The sequence below is a fragment of the Portunus trituberculatus genome, chromosome 22, assembly GCF_017591435.1.
Source record: "Portunus trituberculatus isolate SZX2019 chromosome 22, ASM1759143v1, whole genome shotgun sequence".
In the NCBI taxonomy this organism is placed as follows: Eukaryota; Metazoa; Arthropoda; class Malacostraca; order Decapoda; family Portunidae; genus Portunus; species Portunus trituberculatus.
The window spans coordinates 10,133,513-10,153,347 of record NC_059276.1 but is presented as its reverse complement, the minus strand read 5'-3'; the positions used below and the strand labels follow the sequence as shown (position 1 = coordinate 10,153,347).

Genomic DNA, 19,835 nt, shown 5'->3' with positions numbered 1-19,835 from the left:
CTAAAATGTACCCAATTATAAGGAACACAATTATTTTCTTACCTTTGATTAAAGATGCAAATCCTCTTCCTTCCGTGTCTTACACACACACACACACACACACACACATAACCTATAGTTACATTAGGTAAGCAACATTTTTCCAGTACTGTCCCCTTAAATAGAAGTAAACTGTCAACATAATGTACGTGGTTCTTCATCAGTTTAACAAAACTCACGCTGTGAAAGGTATAACAATGTAAAGCACTTGCCGCGTTCCTCGGCTGATTAACCACCGCAAGTTCTTTGTAAAAATGCGTCTCAGGAATGAAGGGGGTTAATTTGTGTGTCCTGAGAGATGTCCATATCCAGAAACGCTTTGCTCTCTCACCACAACTATTTTCCAAGAACATTGAGATTATTAGTGGGTTTTCAAGAGTGTTTCTCCAGTTAATAATGTGGGAACCTTTCACTCTGCCTCTAGAACCGTAAAAGCAGCTTAGAAAACTCGTGTAAATTTAGATAAAGCCTTCTGAAATAGTGGAGGTGAATCATAGAAGTGTGTAAGAATACGAGGTTATAAGGATCAAAATGTTTCTTGATAATGACCAAGCTGTGTGAGTGCCACCCCATTTGTATACTAAAGGCTACGCGCATTGGCCAAGCATCGCCCTGTCTACTGCAGAGTCACGGTGAGATAGAGATCCGTATTCAGAAACGCTTTGTTCTTTCACCACGACTATTTTCCAAGGCCACATAGATTATTATTGAGGTTTTCAAGAATGTTTCTCCAATTAATAATGTAGAAATCTTATCACTGCCTGTAGAATCGCAAAAAATACCTTATAAAATCGTGTTAATTCAAATAAAACCTCTTGAAGTAGTGGAGAAAAGTTTGAGGATGCGAGCCAGAGAGCGAGGCCAGCGGGAGAGGCATTACGTAATCACTACTCGGTACTCACTCCCCCATCCCCCATCATGCCTACCAGCTGATAAGACACACGGACAGACAGACATCCGGACGGCCAGCCTCCCAGCAACTTCAGTAAACTGATTGTGACCTGTGCACGGCCCGACGGGGACTGAAGCCTTATTACCGGCAGACAGACATGGAGTACTGGAAGCGAATACCAGACCAGGAAGCGGTGAGGGAGGGTGCCATGCTAGCCTATGCTGCCTTGCGACGCCACGTGCAAGAGAGGCCTAAAGAAACCTGTGTAGGCCTCACCTTGGCCGCTGCGGGAATTTTCTTTTGGAAATATGGCTCGGACATCCGTCACAGGTAGTCAAATGCGGTTTCTTGTTGCATTCAGGCTGTGTTTGCGTTAGGTTAGTGCTGCTGTGGCTGTGTTAGCGTTAGGTTAGTTTGAGTAGGGCTACTGTGATCTTTGCCACAGTCCGGTCAAGGGTTGCTTTGGATTGTTATTCAGTGACTTTACTGGTTAGGTTAGGTTTCCTTCACACAACTAGAGTTTACCAAAGATACTCCAATAAGCAATATTTACTTTAACCCCTTCAGTACTGGGACACATTTTTTACCTTGAGTTTTTGGATATGATTTGACCATTTTATTTGGAAGAAGATTACTGGCCAGAGTCTTCACTATTTTAATCCCTTCATAAGTTTTTGAAGTTGTATAAAATCACCAAATAGTAAGCAGAATGAATATGAAAATGCATCATGGTACTGAAGGCTTAACATCCTCTAAGAAGCATAGTAGGTAGTACTGCAACCCAACACTCATGGTGCAACTAAAGACAAATTTATCTCAACCTAATTATGTATCAAATTATATTTACTGTAAGATTAACTAACTCAAAAAGTTGCCAAGATAACCTGGCTAAAGCAGAATTTACCTGAGTTTTGTCTGAAGATTAAAAGGTTGTGATTTTATCTGAAATTTGACCAAGCCCAACCTAACTTCTTTCTGATTTGATGTGACCTTTTATTCCAGAGTGGCTTATCCTAACTTGACATGACTAAGTTAACATTCTTATCAATATTTACCATCACTGTTTTTTCTTGTTAATCCCAAAACTTTATAGGATTTTATTTATTCTTAGATTTATACAAAATTAATCTAGCATAGTATAGAAACCCTTATTAAAATTATCATAATCTATAATTTACATTTTTCCTCTTATTTCAGATACTTTGCTTGGGTTAACAACAGGTTTAATGACTTAAAGCATAAAGAATATGAAGACTTCAAACGCAAAGTATTCTCCTGCCTGATGGACTTGACATCCCACGACCCCAAGCTGAAAGAGGAGAAGACCCTGAGAATTCTTGAGATTGGTGCTGGTGTTGGTATGTCACTCCTCACATGCCTGTAAATTCCTTGATGGTTGTATCCCCAATGCTTTCTTCTGGTGCTTAGGTATATCTCTCAGTAAATAAACACTGTGGTAGAAAGAGACTTAACCCCTTTAGTACTGTGACATATTTTAACCTTGAGATATGTGTATGATTAGACCATTTTATTGACATTAGGAAGGGTATATGGTGGTCAGAGGATTAATGGCTCCAGTCTTCACTATTTTAATACCCCACATAGGTTTCTGAAGCTGTATAAAATCAACAAATAACAAGTAGAATCAATATAGAAATGCATAATGGTAGTCAAGAGGTTAAAAGTATCTTTGTTTACTGAGCACACTTTTATTAATGGTTATTATTCTTGCAGGAGCCAACTTTGATTTCTACCCCAACAACACTCGTCTGATTGTGGCGGACCCAAATCCATATTTTGAGAAGTACTTCTACGAAAATAAAGCAAAATTTCCAAATATCAAGATAGAGACCATCATAGTTGCCAAAGGTATGAATGTTATGCTGGGGAGAAGGGAAAATAGTGAACATACAGACATATATGCATATAGTAAGTGTGTGTTTCCTCAGTTTAGCTAATAACAATACACAGGATCTATGTATACTTGTGTGATCTTTTCTCTGTATCTATTGTGAAGTGTGATAATATCTTTCAGTGTGTAGTCTCCTTTCCTTACCTCTATATTTTTTACATCATCTATATATCTATCTATCTATCTATCTACATACGTACAAGACTGGCAACCTCACACAAGATAACAGCGACAATGCACCAAACATTTACACTCCCAGTCACACTCTGAACTCTGTCATTAATTCTGCCTCTGTGTACAATCTTACAGGTGAGGAGATAGACATGGTGAAGAGCAATAGTGTTGATGTTGTGGTGACAACTCTGGTGCTTTGCTCTGTCACGGACATACCCAAAGTCATCAGTCAGATCAAGAGGGTGTTGGTTCCTGTAAGTGTTTCCTTGAGTGGTGCATAATGGTATCAAGCTCATTTATATTTGTTACCTATATGACCATACTTGTAATCTCAAGTTTACCTATTTATCTGTAGGTATTGTATATTGTCTACACACATCACTTGTTCCGGTTAATCATTCATCTGATATACTGTTCTATTTTAAAAAGTCTACATCTGTATATCCTTATCTCTCTCTCTCTCAATACAATACAACAATGTAGAAAAGAGGAGAGGCAGTGAAGTGGTGATAAGAGGAAGAATAGGTGTGTGAGGAAGGAAGTTTTAGCAGGAGGAATAGTTTGAAGTCTCCCTCAAGGCATGGAGTGCACAGAAGTAATACAAAATCTTACAATTGCAGGGAGGAAAGTACATCTTTGTGGAGCACGTGAAGGACTGGAACAAAAGGATCACAGACTACGCAGATTCGTCCAGAGTCTTCTCACCGTCACTGGATTCTGGCCCTTCTTTTTTGATGGGTGTCATCTCAACAGGAATCCCTTGCCAGACATTGATGCTGTTGGGTTTTCAAATGTATCATCAAAGCAGGATTATGCTCCCATGCCTGCTTGGTGGATGATGGTTGCCCAGCCACACATGAGGGGAGTGGCCACCAAGTAGTAGCCAAAGGAACAGTGTGTTGAGTCAGCCAGGCAAGCAGTGGTTTTGTACAAGGCTGCCTAGATTGTGATATGTTTTCTTGTCTGTTTTCCACACATTCTTCTAAAGTCCGGTGTCATGAGGGGTTTAAAGTGAGTCTTTCTGTTATCTTGTACCTGTCCTATATTCTCCTAAACAAGTCAGAATTGGGATTAAGATAAGGAGTTGACTTATTCTTTATCATTTTTTTTTTTTTTTATGACTTGGAACTTCTTTATAAGATAAGTTTCAAGATACTTATCCTCCAATTCTGTGTATACATTTATTTTTTTTCCTAGTGATTGGCAATTCAATGGGCCTTTTTATTTTGCTGCCCTTGATCATTGCCCCTCTTAAATGAAAAAGAGTTATTATACTCCCAGAAATGCTGCAGTACTTATAGGAAAAGAGGCAAACATCATCAGCAACAGCAGGTTAATTCCTGCTTGACTAAACAATAATGGAGTGTTGTAGGGAGTCATTGTTGCATTTTATGAAACTCAAGTGAGACATCCACTCCTTTTTGTAAGTTTCTTTTTTCCTTGGTTTCAGTCACATATTCTGTTTATGTTGTGTGGGAAGTAAAGGATAGTGTTAGAATATTGTGTGTTAAGCTGAGATATGTTGGAGGTAAAGGACAGTGTGTTAGGATACTGTATAAAGCTCAGATGTGTGGGAAGTAAAGGATAGTGTGTTCGAATACTGTGTGTAAGGCTGAGATGTGTGGAAGGTAAAGGGTTGAGTGTTAGAATAATGTTGTGTAAAGCTGAGAGAAGTGATGTGTGTAGGGATGATAAGACAGGTACAGAAGGAAACCTATGTTGTGATTAGCTCCTCAAGGAACAGTAGGTGGAAAGTAAGATATTATGTAAGATATTGGAGAAAAGACTTGCAATTTTATCTGCTGTATTACATTTATTTTAAGACCATTTTTGTGCAGGATTCATGCATTCAAAATTATAGGGAGGATCATGGATGTGTGGAATATTTGCAAGGAGAGAGAGAAGTATGAATGAAACAAGTAACACATTATAATATATATTTATGAGTGACCTGCACTTTCAGGTAATAAAGTTCAGAATTCCATGACAAATAACCCCACACTGCCAATGTCCTGCCAAACAGATACAGTACCTCAGTCATGCCTCTTCCAGGGTTAACAGTATGGTTGTGTGTTAATAGTAAAGAGAAGTAGATGAGTATAGTTTTATTTTTTGGCAGCGATTTCTTGTGTTGTGTAAATGCAGATGATCGAAGTTGTGATTTTGTTGTATTTTGTGTGAGGTTTTGTAGGGAACCATAGAGGATTTAATCTTAAGAGAGGTCTATGTGTAATGTACAGTAGTGAGTGACAAGGAAATTATATACCAATGAAATACAGTAAGGTCACATTAAACTTACTTTTAAAGTATATGAAGGATTTTATTTCTGTCAAATGAAATGAATTATGGTAGTGTTTGTGTACAGTGGCCATTCTGAACCACTTAGGCTGTATCAAGGTTGTTTGTGTCAACGTGATATAAGAAATCCGTAATAGAGAGAGAAAAGGAAACAAACTATTTTGACAGCAAAGAAAAACCTTATGTAGGCCTTATATGAATTTTGGCTAATTTTTTAAGTGTAAAGACTTTTCAGGCAAGGAAAACTGTATCTTGTGTTTTTTTCATGTTTTTCACAACAAGTTCCTCCGCCTCCTCCTCCTCAAGACTTGTGCAATATATATGTTGAGAAGTTAATCTGGCGGCGCTCTGAGAGGAAATGACTCCTGTGGCGCCCCCTGATCAACATGGATTGTGAACACTCTCTCTCTCTCTCTCTCTCTCTCTCTCTCTCCGTGGCATCATGAACACAATGCTGAAGTTTACAAGGATGTATTCCCTCGGTTCCCTCACGCCCTACAAGCCCGCCATGAACCGTGCCCTGCGCCTCGATATTCAGGTGAGTGGCAGGCTGTTACCTTTTCTATTGTAGTATATACGATGTAGCCTACAGAACGTTTACCATTAAGTCATGGTTTTGCGTATGTATGAAGATTTACATCATATACGTTTCTTGGTGATACCATTTTTGTTTTAAGTAGTATTTTTTTAACTTTTTTTTTAGTAGGATTGGCCATCACTTTATCATTAACGTAACCCCAGATAGACTCTAATGTGATATCTAGAACAATCTTAAAATGTCGTCTAGCTCATGCTTCTTTCTATGGCCCAGACAGGAAGTAGACGTGCGTGGAATTGATATAGGTAGGTATATCCATTACACGTAGTCACATGGGTACGAAACACCGGAAATCTGACAGCGATAAGAAATGCCAGTAAATAGCTTCTATGTGACCGTTGTTTATGACCTAGGCTACTTGTTTGATCATCTTTACATTAGTACCCCTCCTTTATCTAGCACGATAGGTAGAATACTGATAGCTGTGATGAAAGGACTCATTCTGAAACACTTTGATCTGCCGCCCTCCACTACTTTCCAAAGGCCTGTATTCAGAAACACCTTTCACTCTTAACTCAGCTTCTTTTAAAGGCAACAAAGATGATAAGCTGGATTGTCAAGACTATTTATCTTATTAAGAATTAATAAATATCACTGCTTTGTCTTTATAACAGTAAAATAACCCTTGAAACCCCGTGCAACATCAACTGGAAACTTGAAAGTGGTGGAAGCGCGGCGCAGAAGTGTTGCAGAATAATGACGTCTAAGGATCAGGCACCAATGGGGAAAGAGATTCGATCTAAACAAACAATGACGTAATGGAACGTTATGCATAGGTGGTTGGCAGCACTTTCTCAGCCGGTAGAATAAACCAGCATCTCCTGAGAGGCACGGGACTAGGGCGTGCCGCGGGCTAGAGGAAGACCGTCGTAGGGGAAAAGTAGAGAGCGCGGTGTAGGATGAGGTGGGTGGTGATGCAATAGTGGGGGCTGTCGGGTTGGCAAGCTTGGTGTAGACCCTTGGCTAGACCACTGTGGCTCCATGTGACTCCTCCAACACCTCCTCCACCTCTTCCTCCTCCTCCTCCCACCTCTTCCGTGCTTCCTCTCCTCAAACAGAGCGAGTTTTGAGAGAACCGAGTGAGTATATCCCAACCCAGGTTTTCCCCGGCCCTCACCGCACGACTTGGGGACCAGCCAAGGCACTGCACTCTTAAACTTATTCATCTACATTGTGTATTATGGTCTTTAATGCAATAATTTTAGGTTAGTCTAGGGTATTTATGTAGTTTATTAATTTCATTGCCTGTGTAAACTTGATCGTGACTTGAGAAAGCTTAATGGCCCACAACTAATAGTATCAAAGTTAGTAGGTTAAGGTATACTAACCACCATAAACTGTGTCTTCTTTTATAGGTATTATTTAGTGCTTTAGGATTTTTGGTCAAGAAGTTAGTTAGGTTAAGAAATACATTGCCAAGGATGCAGTAGTATATTTTATTTATTTATTTATTTTTTATCTTCATTGCCTTGTTTTTAATGTGTCTAGTGTAAGATTTTAGTGTAGCTCCTTATATACCCAATTACTGTCCCTCTCCATGCCAAAATAGCTTAGGGCTCTTGTGGGAAGGTGGTAGTTTAAAGTGTGGATTAGGAAAATAGGTCAACCTTGGTACACCTCAAAAGTCTAAGGAGAAAAAGCGTTTCACAACAGCTACACTATCTTAACTAGTAAAAAATTTGCAGTTTACCACAAGTTTGGACATTCAGAAAAATTTAAGGAAGAGATGCTATATTTTGAAAACTGGAGGAACTTTCTTTACTTACTTTATCTAACTCTTCATATCCCTTAACCCCTTCAGCACCATGACATGTTTTCATATTCATTCTGTTTACTATTTGATGATTTTACACAGCTTCTGAAACTCATGTTGGGGACTGAAATAGTCAAGATTATGGCCATTAATCTTCTGATCTCCTTAGACCCTTCCTAATATCAATAAAATAGTCTAATTGTACACAAATCTGAAGGTAAATGTGTCCCCAGCACACTAACTTAACCTAACCTAAAGAATTATCTGCATTTTGTTTATTCTGTGGAGGTTGTGATGAGATGCAGCTTCACTCGAGACTGGTTGTTGAAACACTACTCAGAATATTATTAGTATATGTGGCATTGTGTTCATGTATGTTGTGAAACTTCAATGCTAACAAATTCTGGGCATGATGTTTTCTTTATCTTTCCTTTTGTAAGTGTTTTATATATATATATATATATATATATATATATATATATATATATATATATATATATATATATATATATATATATATATATATATATATATATATATATATATATATATATATATATATATATATATATATATATATGTATAATGTGTGTGTGTGTGTGTGTGCACACGTTTCCAATTTTGTAATGTTCTACTATATATTTCTTCTTTCATTCCTCCGACAAATTTTCTGTTTATGATGACTCACTCTCTCTCTCTCTCTCTCTCTCTCTCTCTCTCTCTCTCTCTCTCTCTCTCTCTCTCTCTCTCTCTCTCTCTCTCTCTCATCATGCCTTGCTAATCTGATTGTGTGTGTGTACATAATGCCACACTCTGAGACAAGATATCAACCACAAGACAACTAGTAATCATTCACCTCAATATGTATAAGATTTCTAGAATTGATACCCACTGCCTTGATATTCTCAGCTGCTGCCCTCACAACTATACTTACCGATTAACTTGATTGATCTTTGGTGATTATTTGCACGTATAAGCATTTGGAATCGTGTACTAAGTGATGGATATGTACAGGAGGTAGTAGGAGGAAAAGTTACGTTATTCCTCCATCCAAAACACTTAGTTGTGTGATATGTTTGGGTACATTCTGAAACTGGCATGTTGGTAGCACTGACATAGGTGAGGCTGCAAAATCTCTATATGAATCCAGTTGACTAGACAAGGTATAACATAAATAGAAGCACTCCAACATACGACACAAATTAACTGATAAAGTAAACATAGATAAATAGATGCAGTCAACTAATAGACCAGACAAGGAACAATATTGACAGATTAGATAATGGAATGGACAGACCACTTAGACTTTTTTTAGCAATTGACTTCTTTTACTTGCATCACATAGTAACAAAATGATTAATGGCTTAGAGAAGTAAGTGTGTACAGCCCCATCACCTTAACAGTTCTCACCACTCCCTTGACTTGGCAGGAAACATTACCTGAAGCAGTTTTTTGGGTTATTTTTTACATTAACCCCTTCAGTACTGGGACCCTTTTTTACCATGCGTTTTGGATACAATTAGACAATTTTATTTACATTATGAGCTGTCTATGGAAGTCAGAAGATTAATGGTCCAGAGTCTTCACTATTTTAATCCCCACATAAGATTCTGAAGCTGTATAAAATCCCCAAATAGTAAGCAGAATAAATATGAAAATGCATTCTGGTCCTGAAAGGGTTAACAGTTCTCACCACTCCCTTGATTTAGCAGAAAATATTACCAGAAGCAGTTCTTTGGGTTATTTATACATTAATAGTACAGGTAACTCGATTTACACGATAGATGCGTTCCAAGAGGCATTGCGTATTTCAAAATCCACGTAAAACAAACTTGTAATTCTCATAAGAAACAATAGATAATAAGGGGGATGCGGGATGTGGTTCAAATCGTGTATAAGCAAACCGATCGCGCAAATTTAATTAATTATAATATTTTTTTGATCGCGTATAAACAAAAATGCGTAAATTAAACACATGTAAATCAAGAGTTACCTGTACATACGATAAGTTTTCACACACAGCTTAGATTCTGGTAAAGTTCTTGGGTATATAGCAAATACTCGCCACATATTCAATTAGTTCAGTTCAAAGCATGACTGAATGTAAGCTGTATGTTTTCGTGATTGCAGTGAGATAAATCAAAACCTCAACACATGAAGCCACACCTTTATAACTGTTACATTGCTTTATCTTATCATGGGAAGCGTGTCAGCCCAGATAATGCCAAGGTCACACAGATAATTTGAGCCACTAGCATTCTTCAGGGAATAGTGAAAGGGCTGCATCATCCTTACAGTGCCTCATGATTGCCTACTTTATGCCACATGTCTCTTAATCCCTTCAGTACCATGACACCTTTCATTCTGCTTACTATTTAATGATTTTATACAGCTTCAGAAATTTATGTGGGGGACTAAAATAGTGAAGACTCTAGCCGTTAATCTTATGACCTTCATAGACCCTTCCTAATGTCAGTAAAATGGTTTAATCATACATAAATCTTAAGGTAAAAATGTGTCTCAAATTGAAGGGATTTAACAATAAGGAAAAGTTGCTGATATAGAGGAAATTTTTATATACCAGTAAATTATCTACTTATTCATATATCTAATAGTTTTGGATGTAATTAAATGCAATAAAAAATTCTTATCACTTAATTTTTTCCTTATCAAGCCTTGCTAATTATCTGCTCCTTTGATTATCTGTTAGTTGTAGATGTAATGAAATGCATTGAAAAATTCTTATCAACATTGCATCTTTCTTATCACTCACACCACCAATACTCCATTTCAGATTATGCCAGTGGAGGAGACATCACCCCAAGCAGCCAGCCCCCCTAGTGGCCCCTCCAAGGCTGCTACCAATGGCCATGGCAGTGTAATAGCCCCAGTAGCCCACAAAGCCAGCATGGAACAGAATGGCATTGCATCACACCCCTCCCATGATGCACCTCCTTGTAAGCTCCTCTCCTGCCACAGTACCAGGCCTCATGGTGCTTACAAACATGTCATATTTTATATCTTGTGTGGAAATTTGATTGTAAATGAGACTTAATTGTAATTTGAAATTGAAATTGAAGGAATCTTGAGATTTTTGCAGTTTATACTTGTGATATTTGGGCATTTATTATATGGGATTTGATGATAATGAAGCTTAAGTACATGTGTTGGTTACAGCAATGCCATGGTTTGGAATGGACATTGGAGGAACCCTGACCAAGCTTGTGTACTTTGAGCCAACGGATTTGAGTGAAGCTGAGGAGGAAAGTGAGGTGGAGACCATCAAGAACATCAGAAAGTACTTGAAGAGTAACTCAGCGTATGGAGAGACAGGTCACCGGGATGCACACCTGCAGGTAAGTGTCAGGGAGAGGCTGAATGCTTGGTGATTTCCTGGCAAAATAATTATTGCTGTCACTGTTTTTGCAATGAATACCTGGAAAGTTTATGCATTGTGTGGATAGCAGAGGTATAAAGGCACAAGAAGGTGGATAAACAGTCATGTCTTTACTACCTTGCAGATGGAGAACGTCCGTGTTGGCAACCACACAGGGACTCTTCACTTCATCCGCTTCCCGACCTCAGAGATGCCCAACTTCCTGGAGCTTTCCAAGAGCAAGGGGATGGCTACCCTGGCCTCTACCATCTGTGCCACAGGGGGAGGAGCGTACAAATTTGAGGAAGATTTTCAGCGTGTGAGTATTAGTGAGCTGCTCCCTCTTTCTTCTCACCACAGGACTCTAGGTGTGGTCAGAATGAGCTTTATCACCTTGTCTAGGCTGCCAAACCTAGCCTAACCTGAAATATGCATGCAAAAACAAGCAAAATGTGAAAGTAAAAAAGGTTAACCTCTTCATTACTGGGACCATAAGTTTTGTGTATGATTAGACAATTTTATTTACATTATGAACTGTCTATGGAGGTCAGAAGATTATTGGCCAGAGTCTTCACTATTTTAATCCCCACATAAGTTTCTGGAGCTGTATGAAATCGCCAAATAGTAACTATAATGAATATGGAAATGCGTCATGGTACTGAAGGGCTTAATAGTGTCTAGTGACTTGTAGGAGCTCCTGTCAGTGTTGTGAAAGCATGACAAATAGTTATTCCATGATAATTTTCTCTTCCCTTCCTGCTTTCCTGACTGCAAATATTTACAAGTGTACTAATGTTGAAATCTCCATGGCAGTCAGCTCTTCATTTCTGTCTTTTCTCGCTGACACAGGAGGTGAATCTGACCCTGCACAAGTTTGACGAGCTGGACTGTCTGATCCGTGGCATAGAGTACATTGAGGACAACAACATGGACCGGGAGTGTTACTACTTCCTCAACCCTCGCAGTGAAGACCTGTGTGAGAAGGTGACATTTGACTTCAGCGATCCCTACCCTTTCCTGGTAAGCCTTGTGTTCTTCCTCCTCACTTTCCTGTTACTCATCTCTTGTTTTAACTATGAATGGATTTGTAACATGTTTTTAACTCAAATAATTTAACTTTTAAATTCTCGTCATGTTTTTCTCCCTTATATTTACAGTGGCGTCCTTTTACTTTCCTTTTTTTTTTTAACTCAGAGACGTAACATTTCAATTACTGGCCATTCCTGTGATACTGCCGTGCCTTGCTCTCCTATACTTGCATTGCTGAGGTCATTCCATTCATCGAGTATTTGTGCAGTAGACTCGTTAAGAATGGAGGGACTGGTGATGCCCGGCAGGTGGTGAACATAGGCTCTGGGGTAAGCATCCTTGCTGTGGACGGGCCAGACAACTACCGCAGAGTGTCAGGGACCAGTCTGGGGGGCGGCACCTTCCTGGGGCTGTCATGTCTGCTCACCGGATGCAAGACCTTTGAGGAGGCAATCGAGTTGGCTGCCCAAGGGAATAACGAGAATGTGGACAAGCTTGTGAGGGACATCTATGGTGGAGATTACCAGAGATTTGGTCTTGGTGGGGACATCGTGGCAAGTAGGTAAGGGAGTGCATTTCTCTACGCTGGAGACTTTTATCTTATTTATTTGTTTTATGTACCAGCAAGGGTAGCAAAAATTTGTACAAGAAAAAATGGCCCATTGAAATGTCGGTCCACTCCAATAAGAGCCAAGACGATTCAGTAAAAGTATAAATAAGTTTTGAATTAAGGTTGTGCGTGTGTTGGCTTCACATTGAGTTGTGTGAAGGAGAGCTGAGAATATTGGCAGATGCTGTGGTGAGTTATATATTTTACCAGGTTGCTGTTGCCCCTCCTGATGAAAATACCCTTTTTGCAGAGGACACTAAACAGCTTTGATTTATCACTGACTTGCCTGCTGGACCATTTTGTTACACGTCTGCACACTGAAGTTAATTTTACTTACACGGACTGGCAAATTAAGGCACTCTCTGTGAATAATCTTGCCATCATAAGCTGCTTCAAAGAAAAATGTCTTATGAAGCTTTTAATCTGCTTTAACTGAATGAGTGCTTCCTAACGTTACTTACATCACGTTTTCTTTCATTTCTCTAGTTTTGGTCAGATGAACAGTGCCGAGAAGAGAGCCAAGGTGTCGCGTGAGGACCTTGCCTGTGCCACACTCATCACCATCACTAACAACATCGGCTCAATAGCTCGGATGGTCGCTGCAAATGAGAAAATTGAAAAGGTAATCAACTATACTCAGTCTGCATACTATTTGGTGATTTTATACAGCTTGAGAAACTTATGTGGGGGATTGAAATAGTGAAGACTGTGGCCATTGATCTTCTGACCCCCATAGAGCTTTCTTAATGTCAATAAAAATGGTCTAATTGTACACAAATCTCAAGGTAAAAATGTGTCCTAGTACGGAATGGGTAAAGCCAACTGTTGTCCACTTTAGGTGATGTTGACTTACTAAATAGAAAAAAAAATAGATAAATAATGTTGCTCTTTTCTATTTTGTTCTTACATAGTATATACTTGTAAACTAAACTTATTGGAACTTACAATAATTACTCTCTCTCTCTCTCTCTCTCTCTCTCTCTCTCTCTCTCTCTCTCTCTCTCTCTCTCTCTCTCTCTCTCTCTCTCTCTCTCTCTCTTGCAGGTGTTATTTGTGGGCAACTTCCTTCGAGTGAACCCAATCTCCATGAAGCTTCTGTCACACGCCATGGAGTTCTGGTCAGGAGGGCAGCTCAAGGCAATCTTTCTGGAGCATGAGGTGTGTCTGGGTGTGGCAGGGACGGACATTGAAGGGACAGTTGTCTCCAAGAATTCTAGTACATGTAACAGCAAGGTTCGGGTGATGTCTGGTACAATTTACAGTGTTTCTATCCTTGTTATTAGTCTCGGGGATGTTTATGCTAATGTTATGTGGTTGTGCTAGTTATTGCCCTCATCTTACTGTGACATGTACTAGAATTTTTGGAGCCAACTGTACTATTTAAATGTGAGTAATGAAACTGTGTGTATTTACCTAGTTGTAGTTTTACAGGGCCTGGGCTTGATGCTCGTGTGGCCCCGTCTCCATATCTACACTTATCCCATCTTACTTTAAAAGTGTGTGTGTGTGTGTGTGTGTGTGTGTGTGTGTGTGTGTGTGTTTAATACTTCTCTTTCTTTCTTTTTTTTTTTTTTTTTTTTTTTTTTTATTGCCAGCTGTGCTATGCCAAACAGAACTAATAGTGTCGATGGTATACATGTGTGTGTGTGTGTGTCTATGATGCTTTGTCTGTGGCAGCTTGTGTGAATGTATGGCCTAGTGTGTGGATGTATGGAGAGGTGCATGGGTACAGACATTAGTATTGGCGGCTGGAGTGACTGACGTGTTGTGTTATGTTGTTGCAGGGTTACTTTGGAGCGGTGGGCAGCATGCTGGAGCTCATGAGGACAGGGGAACTTCCCTCCTGCTCAGGTTGATTGTCTACATATATTAAAAAATATTTATTGTTCTTCAAAGTTTATATATATTTATGTTATGTATGTAAATTGTTCGTAACCCAGCAAACTATTGCTCTAGAGTAATATATAATACAATTTTCTTGTGATAAGATTTCCTTTCATGAGTTGTGACTGAGGCACAAGAGATATTTTATACAATATTTTAGTATTTTGGTAGCCTATTTTTATATGGATTGCATGCTGTATGTTTTGTCAGCTTTCCCCAGTAGGTCAGGAAGGATCACAGGTGCAACAGTCGACAGTCCCGAGGCCAGCGTAGCAGTGCTGATCCCGACGCCTTCCTCACAGCACACCATCAAACAAACGCTTGTGTTGTGTTACCTCTCAAATTCCTTTTCCCCGGTGTTACAATGTATTAACCTCAATTTATGTATTTCATAGGCCATTTTTTTCCTTTTATTGTTGTAGAATATGTAAGGAATGCATATTTGAGATTTGAGCACTTTTTGAATCATAAATTAAAGATTTGCATTAATCCTCAATTGACTCAAGTGCTGCTGATAACACACAAAGCTCAGAGCTTTGCTGAAGTCTCTTCTTAGGCAGACTGAATATGTTTTATCCTTTCACTGACCACTAGATTCTGTTGAAGACTTTCCTACACTCAGGTCCCCAAGCCTTTTATAGGTATATATTATTAAGTCAGCCTGATACTGCAGTGGAGATCTGGACCGGCTGATGGAGTTTGGTTATGCGAGAATCCGTGCCTTCATAATGACCAGGTCACAGTTCATGAATGTTGGAGACCATAGGGGAAGAACACTGAGTCATTTCTGCTGTAGCAGCCACTGATCTGTCTCAGTCATTACTTATGAATGTACTTATTGTTTGTATTACAGGGAGGTCCCTTTATAGAAGCAGTGAGGTGAGATCGAGTAAAATTAGTGACAGCTTTCCATATATGGGTGCAAAATTTAATGATACGAGCTTTAGTCTGAGGCAAGTAAGATTACCAAATTTAAAATGCGTGCCTTACTGCACCCTCCCGCTAACACATCTGGACTGTGTGGGGATGTACGGTGATTCAAATGTGCTGGGACAAGTTTGTGACCACTGAAGGAAAAAAGAACACCTTGCCTTGTCCGCTACCTACCATACATTCTCCTGCCTTTAATGACAAAGTATGCATCGGTGAGTGTTATGCACGTTGTTTAATATGAAATTGTGTTCTTTGTATGGCATTTTCTCATTCAAGTTGCTTTATCAGAAGTTTGGCAATATTACATTTGGTATCGTATGTTTTAGCTCAGAAACTTACCTTTGACTCAGTTTTTTTGCTATTAGTTCCATGTTTCAAATGATAATTCACCATGCGAACTATTCAAATGGAACCAAACTGCTGATATCACTAGGACCTCCTTGTACTTTTCTATCCTGTTTTTTGTTCACATTATCCTTACTACAATTGAGACCTACTATTTTTTTTTTTTTTTTTTTTTTCAAGTTTTATCTGTAGGTCTATAATTCCTGGGCCATTATCAGTGTGGCAGAAGATAGCCAGTGTTTTTCTCCATTGTCTATAAACACGGTACTAGTAACTTGCAGGCAGGTGGTCAGGGTATTATAAAGGTGATTGGTTTGTGTCCAATGCCTCTGTGTGAAGATTGATGTCAGCGAGGGAACAAAATCCTTCAGGGAATGGTGCAGCAGTATTAACGTTTGTTCTCGTTTTCTGCATTTCAGTGGATTTATTTTCCTGTGTCTATATCCTGCACAAATACTAATTGCATTTGATAGTTTGTAAGCAATATTTTTCATTTACCTGTATCATGTATCTGAAGAAAGTTGTCAGTAAGGAAAGGGATCAGAGTTGTGAGGTACTAGAACATTTGAAAATGTATTGTGAGTGTTTCTTCCTTTCACTCTTTATTTCAAAATTAGTGTGTTTAAGTAATCTTCACCAGGTGTAGCCAATGTGCCAAAGAAGCTTTTACTTTTTCCATTCCTTGGACTTGTGAAGTATTATTGGTGGAGTAAAGACCAGGTGTCAGTTGAAGGCTGTGGGCAAATAGTAATTATAGTAATAGTCTTTGCTTCATTCATTAAACTATATTGGGTATTTGCCACACTCCTTCATGTTGTCTTTCCGACATATAAGAATGATATCAAGGAAGCTAAACTAACTAATAAGAAAAAGATAGATATGTCACCTTCCACAGCACAGATAACAAAAAGGTATTGCTAGTCACCACATCTGGACTTATATGTAATTCCTTTTGTAAATCCAGAATTACGTGTAAAGCCGTGAACGTTTCTACACACTAGGAGCTGTACCATCTTATTACACAATGAAATGAAGAACTGAGACTTTCTTCCACTCTTGATAAGCACAATTTGTAGTATTTTTTTTAGTTTTCTATTCAGCTTTTTTTTGTTTGTGTCAATGAAAATGTTGTCGACAGTCTCAGCTGGTGATTTTTAAGAACAGCAGTGCTTCAAACAATGAGATTACCAGGTTAAGATACAAAATGATTCCTTCTCTTCATGATTACTTTTGGAATGGTAATTGTACAGAATACTCTATTTTTTTAAAGATGCAATATGCAGGATCACAATGAAGTTAGCATTCCACGGAACTTTCTAACATTGGGAATAAATAAACCTACCTAACTTCCCTGCCTTGGAACACCTTGGTGAGGCCCAGGCAGCAGAGCAGGGCAGGTGTTGGTGTCCAGGCAACATATCACTAACCTCAAAGTGTTGTGTCCAGACTGTGTGTATAGGTGTGTTGTTTGGCCACTGTTGCTTGTTCTTGCCTGTGTGTGTGTGTGTGTGTGTGTGTGTGTGTGTGTGTGTGTGTGTGTGTGTGTGTGTGTGTGCGCATTATGTATGTACAGTGCAATATTGGTGCAGTCATATTGAAAGTGGTGTATATAATATTAAACATGAATTTATTTGTTAAAACCCAAGTAGTGACTAATGGGTAGTGTGTGAATGTTAGCTGGTGAAGGAATTTGAAAGAAAACTGTGGGTAAAATAAATATATTGAAATAAATTTGACAAATCATGTTGATTATTTGTTTTTAGTGGCCATTGCTTGCCTAAAGAGTATCTTCCTGAAGGTTTAATGTATAAAAAAAGACAGCACATTTTATACTGATAAGTGTATTTTTTAGGGTGTACATTTTTCCCTTGTTTAAATTCTGTCAGCAAACACCTACAAAACTTCACTAACTATGTGTGAAACAAGACTCTCTGAAGCATAAACAAAAGGGAATAATCAACCTAAAGATAGATATCACCACAACACTCCATGATAAGCCACAGACGAGACACTACAACCTTATCTTAGCCTCAAAACATGCTCTTTCTCTGCTCTTGCTCCATGTAGAGGTGTGGGTTGTAGGTGACCTCTGGCTGTACTCCCAGTGTGTCGGTGAAATCCAGCTCCAGGTCCCTGCCAGTGAGGGCCTGCAGGTGAGCATTGGAGCGTGGCAGGAACCCCAAGTGACCAATCTGGTGACATCCAGCCTGAGGGAGAATACTTGTTACTCCAGTATTTCCACTTGATTACTATGCTGGTATAACTGAATAGCACCTTAAAGTTATGATTTGGACCAATGCTGACTTTAAACGGCTTACCAGTTAGCAATGACTTGGAGTTTTAAAGGCAACAGAAAAGGAATGAAGAGTTTTAACACTGAAAGGAACCAGTCTCCCTAAACCACATGAAACCTCCACATCAAAGCAAAGACAGTTTTAAAGACAACAAAGGAACGAAGAGTTTTAATAGTTTTGAAGTACTGACGGGAAGCAATGACTGGGAGTTTTAAAGGCAGCAGAGAAGGAATGAAGAGTTTTAACAGTATTGAAGTATTGATGGAAAACAATGACAAAGAATTTTAAGGCGCCAGAGAAGAAGTGAAGAGTTTTTTTACAGTATATATTGAAGGAAACGAGTCCCCCTACACCACATGAAACCACTAAATCATAGCAATGAATGGGAGTTTTAAAGGCAGCAAAGATGGAATGATGAGTTTTAACAGTACTGAAGGGAACAAGTCTCCCAACACACCATCACACCACACCAATACTCTCAGAAATCAATCCCATAACAAAGGAACAACTCACGGCTGCTCTCTCGTGTTTGAAGTGAAGGGCATAGCCAATCCCAAAGGCCCGAGTGGCAGAGTTTAACTTGTGCTGGTCTTGACGCTGGTGGTAGGTCCTCTCTGACTCCTCCAGGGGGTGTGAGGAGGTGGCTGTGGGGGCGCGGCGCATCATACCCATCTCTGCGCCATAGTCTTTTTCCTGATGGCCGGACACCTCAAAGGGCTTGTTCAGTGGCAGAGTCTGGAATAAAGAGGTGATAATACAAAGGAATATAAAGGATAGCACAGACAGCAACAGCCCTACTGGGTCTAACGAGGCTGTTTGTGTCTATTCTACCACTACAGATTCTGTAAGTTAGAATCTAAAGGGCACTAACATTCAAGGAAGGAAAACAGGCGAGGACAGGGAGAAAAGTCAAATATGTGAAAAAACTGATGCCAAAACTGTCCTAGCTTTAACAAAATAAGGAAAACAGAACGAGAGAGAGAGAAAATTACACATTTCCATAAACCACATCCTTGAGACAGCCAAACCTAATTTCAAGACTTCACTTTCATTACACCTGAGTGATTTACTGAACTGACATAAAAACAAAGACATCAATAGCATCGTAGACAAGTCAGGCCATGAGGTGCCCGGTAGGGGGGTCATATGCGGCTCTTTACTGTATCAGAACTACGGTTACTGATATTAATAACTATTAGGATTCAGAGGAAGCGGATTTGGACTGAGAGAGAGAGAGAGAGAGAGAGAGAGAGAGAGAGACAGGCAGCAATACATCCAACACAACATTATACCACACGCATCACATTTCAACACCAATCGCAGTGCACATGTAAATCACCATCCCTTCACCAGTCCCCAGGTTAAATTTGTAGGCTAAAGTCACACCGCAAGCCTCACCATTGTTGGTAGATGAGTAGCGTTCACTAGTCTAGTTCACTCAGTCTGCCTCTATTCTGCCTCGTCAGTCTGGCCGCCCCGCTTCTGTACTGTCTTTCCTTCTATCGGGGCTCACTAATTTAGGGTTAATAAAGTCTATATTACTCGTATTGATATATATTTTTATTGTTTTTAATGTATGTGAGTCTTTCTGTGTCTAGTTACCCATAGTTTTGTCTATTTCATGTTTAATAATCTTTATAGTTTCGTTTATTTCCCCAGCGAGGAAAACTTTATATTTCTTTTCTATGGAAGAGGGGA

The 19,835-nt window shown here is 39.2% G+C and overlaps 3 protein-coding genes across 5 annotated transcripts; 2 read left to right on the top strand and 1 right to left on the bottom strand.

The window, feature by feature from the left end:
- Window positions 1-906: 906 nt before the first annotated feature.
- On the top strand, window positions 907-5,326 carry LOC123507325 (methyltransferase-like protein 7B). Its single transcript, XM_045260088.1, is given in 6 exon segments — window positions 907-1,261; window positions 2,129-2,289; window positions 2,666-2,800; window positions 3,153-3,271; window positions 3,638-3,680; window positions 3,683-5,326. Coding segments are annotated over 6 exon segments (846 nt in total). The 5' UTR covers window positions 907-1,088; the 3' UTR covers window positions 3,898-5,326.
- A 399-nt stretch (window positions 5,327-5,725) lies between these two features.
- On the top strand, window positions 5,726-16,880 carry LOC123507324 (pantothenate kinase 3-like). Of its 3 annotated transcripts, none has more exons than XM_045260085.1 (9): window positions 5,726-5,853; window positions 10,461-10,623; window positions 10,844-11,022; window positions 11,188-11,361; window positions 11,892-12,062; window positions 12,380-12,633; window positions 13,168-13,303; window positions 13,726-13,839; window positions 14,466-16,880. In XM_045260085.1, the coding sequence occupies exons 1-9, from the start codon at window positions 5,758-5,760 to the stop codon at window positions 14,535-14,537; spliced, it is 1,359 nt and encodes a 452-aa protein (XP_045116020.1). In that variant the 5' UTR covers window positions 5,726-5,757; the 3' UTR covers window positions 14,538-16,880. The 3 variants fall into 3 exon arrangements, with proteins under 3 accessions (XP_045116020.1, XP_045116022.1, XP_045116021.1); XM_045260087.1 differs by lacking the exon at window positions 5,726-5,853 and adding an exon at window positions 6,661-6,817; XM_045260086.1 differs by lacking the exon at window positions 5,726-5,853 and adding an exon at window positions 6,825-6,992.
- Window positions 16,881-17,668: 788 nt separating this feature from the next.
- Window positions 17,669-19,668, bottom strand: LOC123507328. Its single transcript, XM_045260092.1, has 3 exons — window positions 19,536-19,668; window positions 18,651-18,872; window positions 17,669-18,050 (listed from the first exon to the last, which is right to left on the bottom strand). The coding sequence occupies exons 1-3, from the start codon at window positions 19,536-19,538 to the stop codon at window positions 17,874-17,876; spliced, it is 402 nt and encodes a 133-aa protein (XP_045116027.1). The 5' UTR covers window positions 19,539-19,668; the 3' UTR covers window positions 17,669-17,873.
- Window positions 19,669-19,835: the final 167 nt, after the last annotated feature.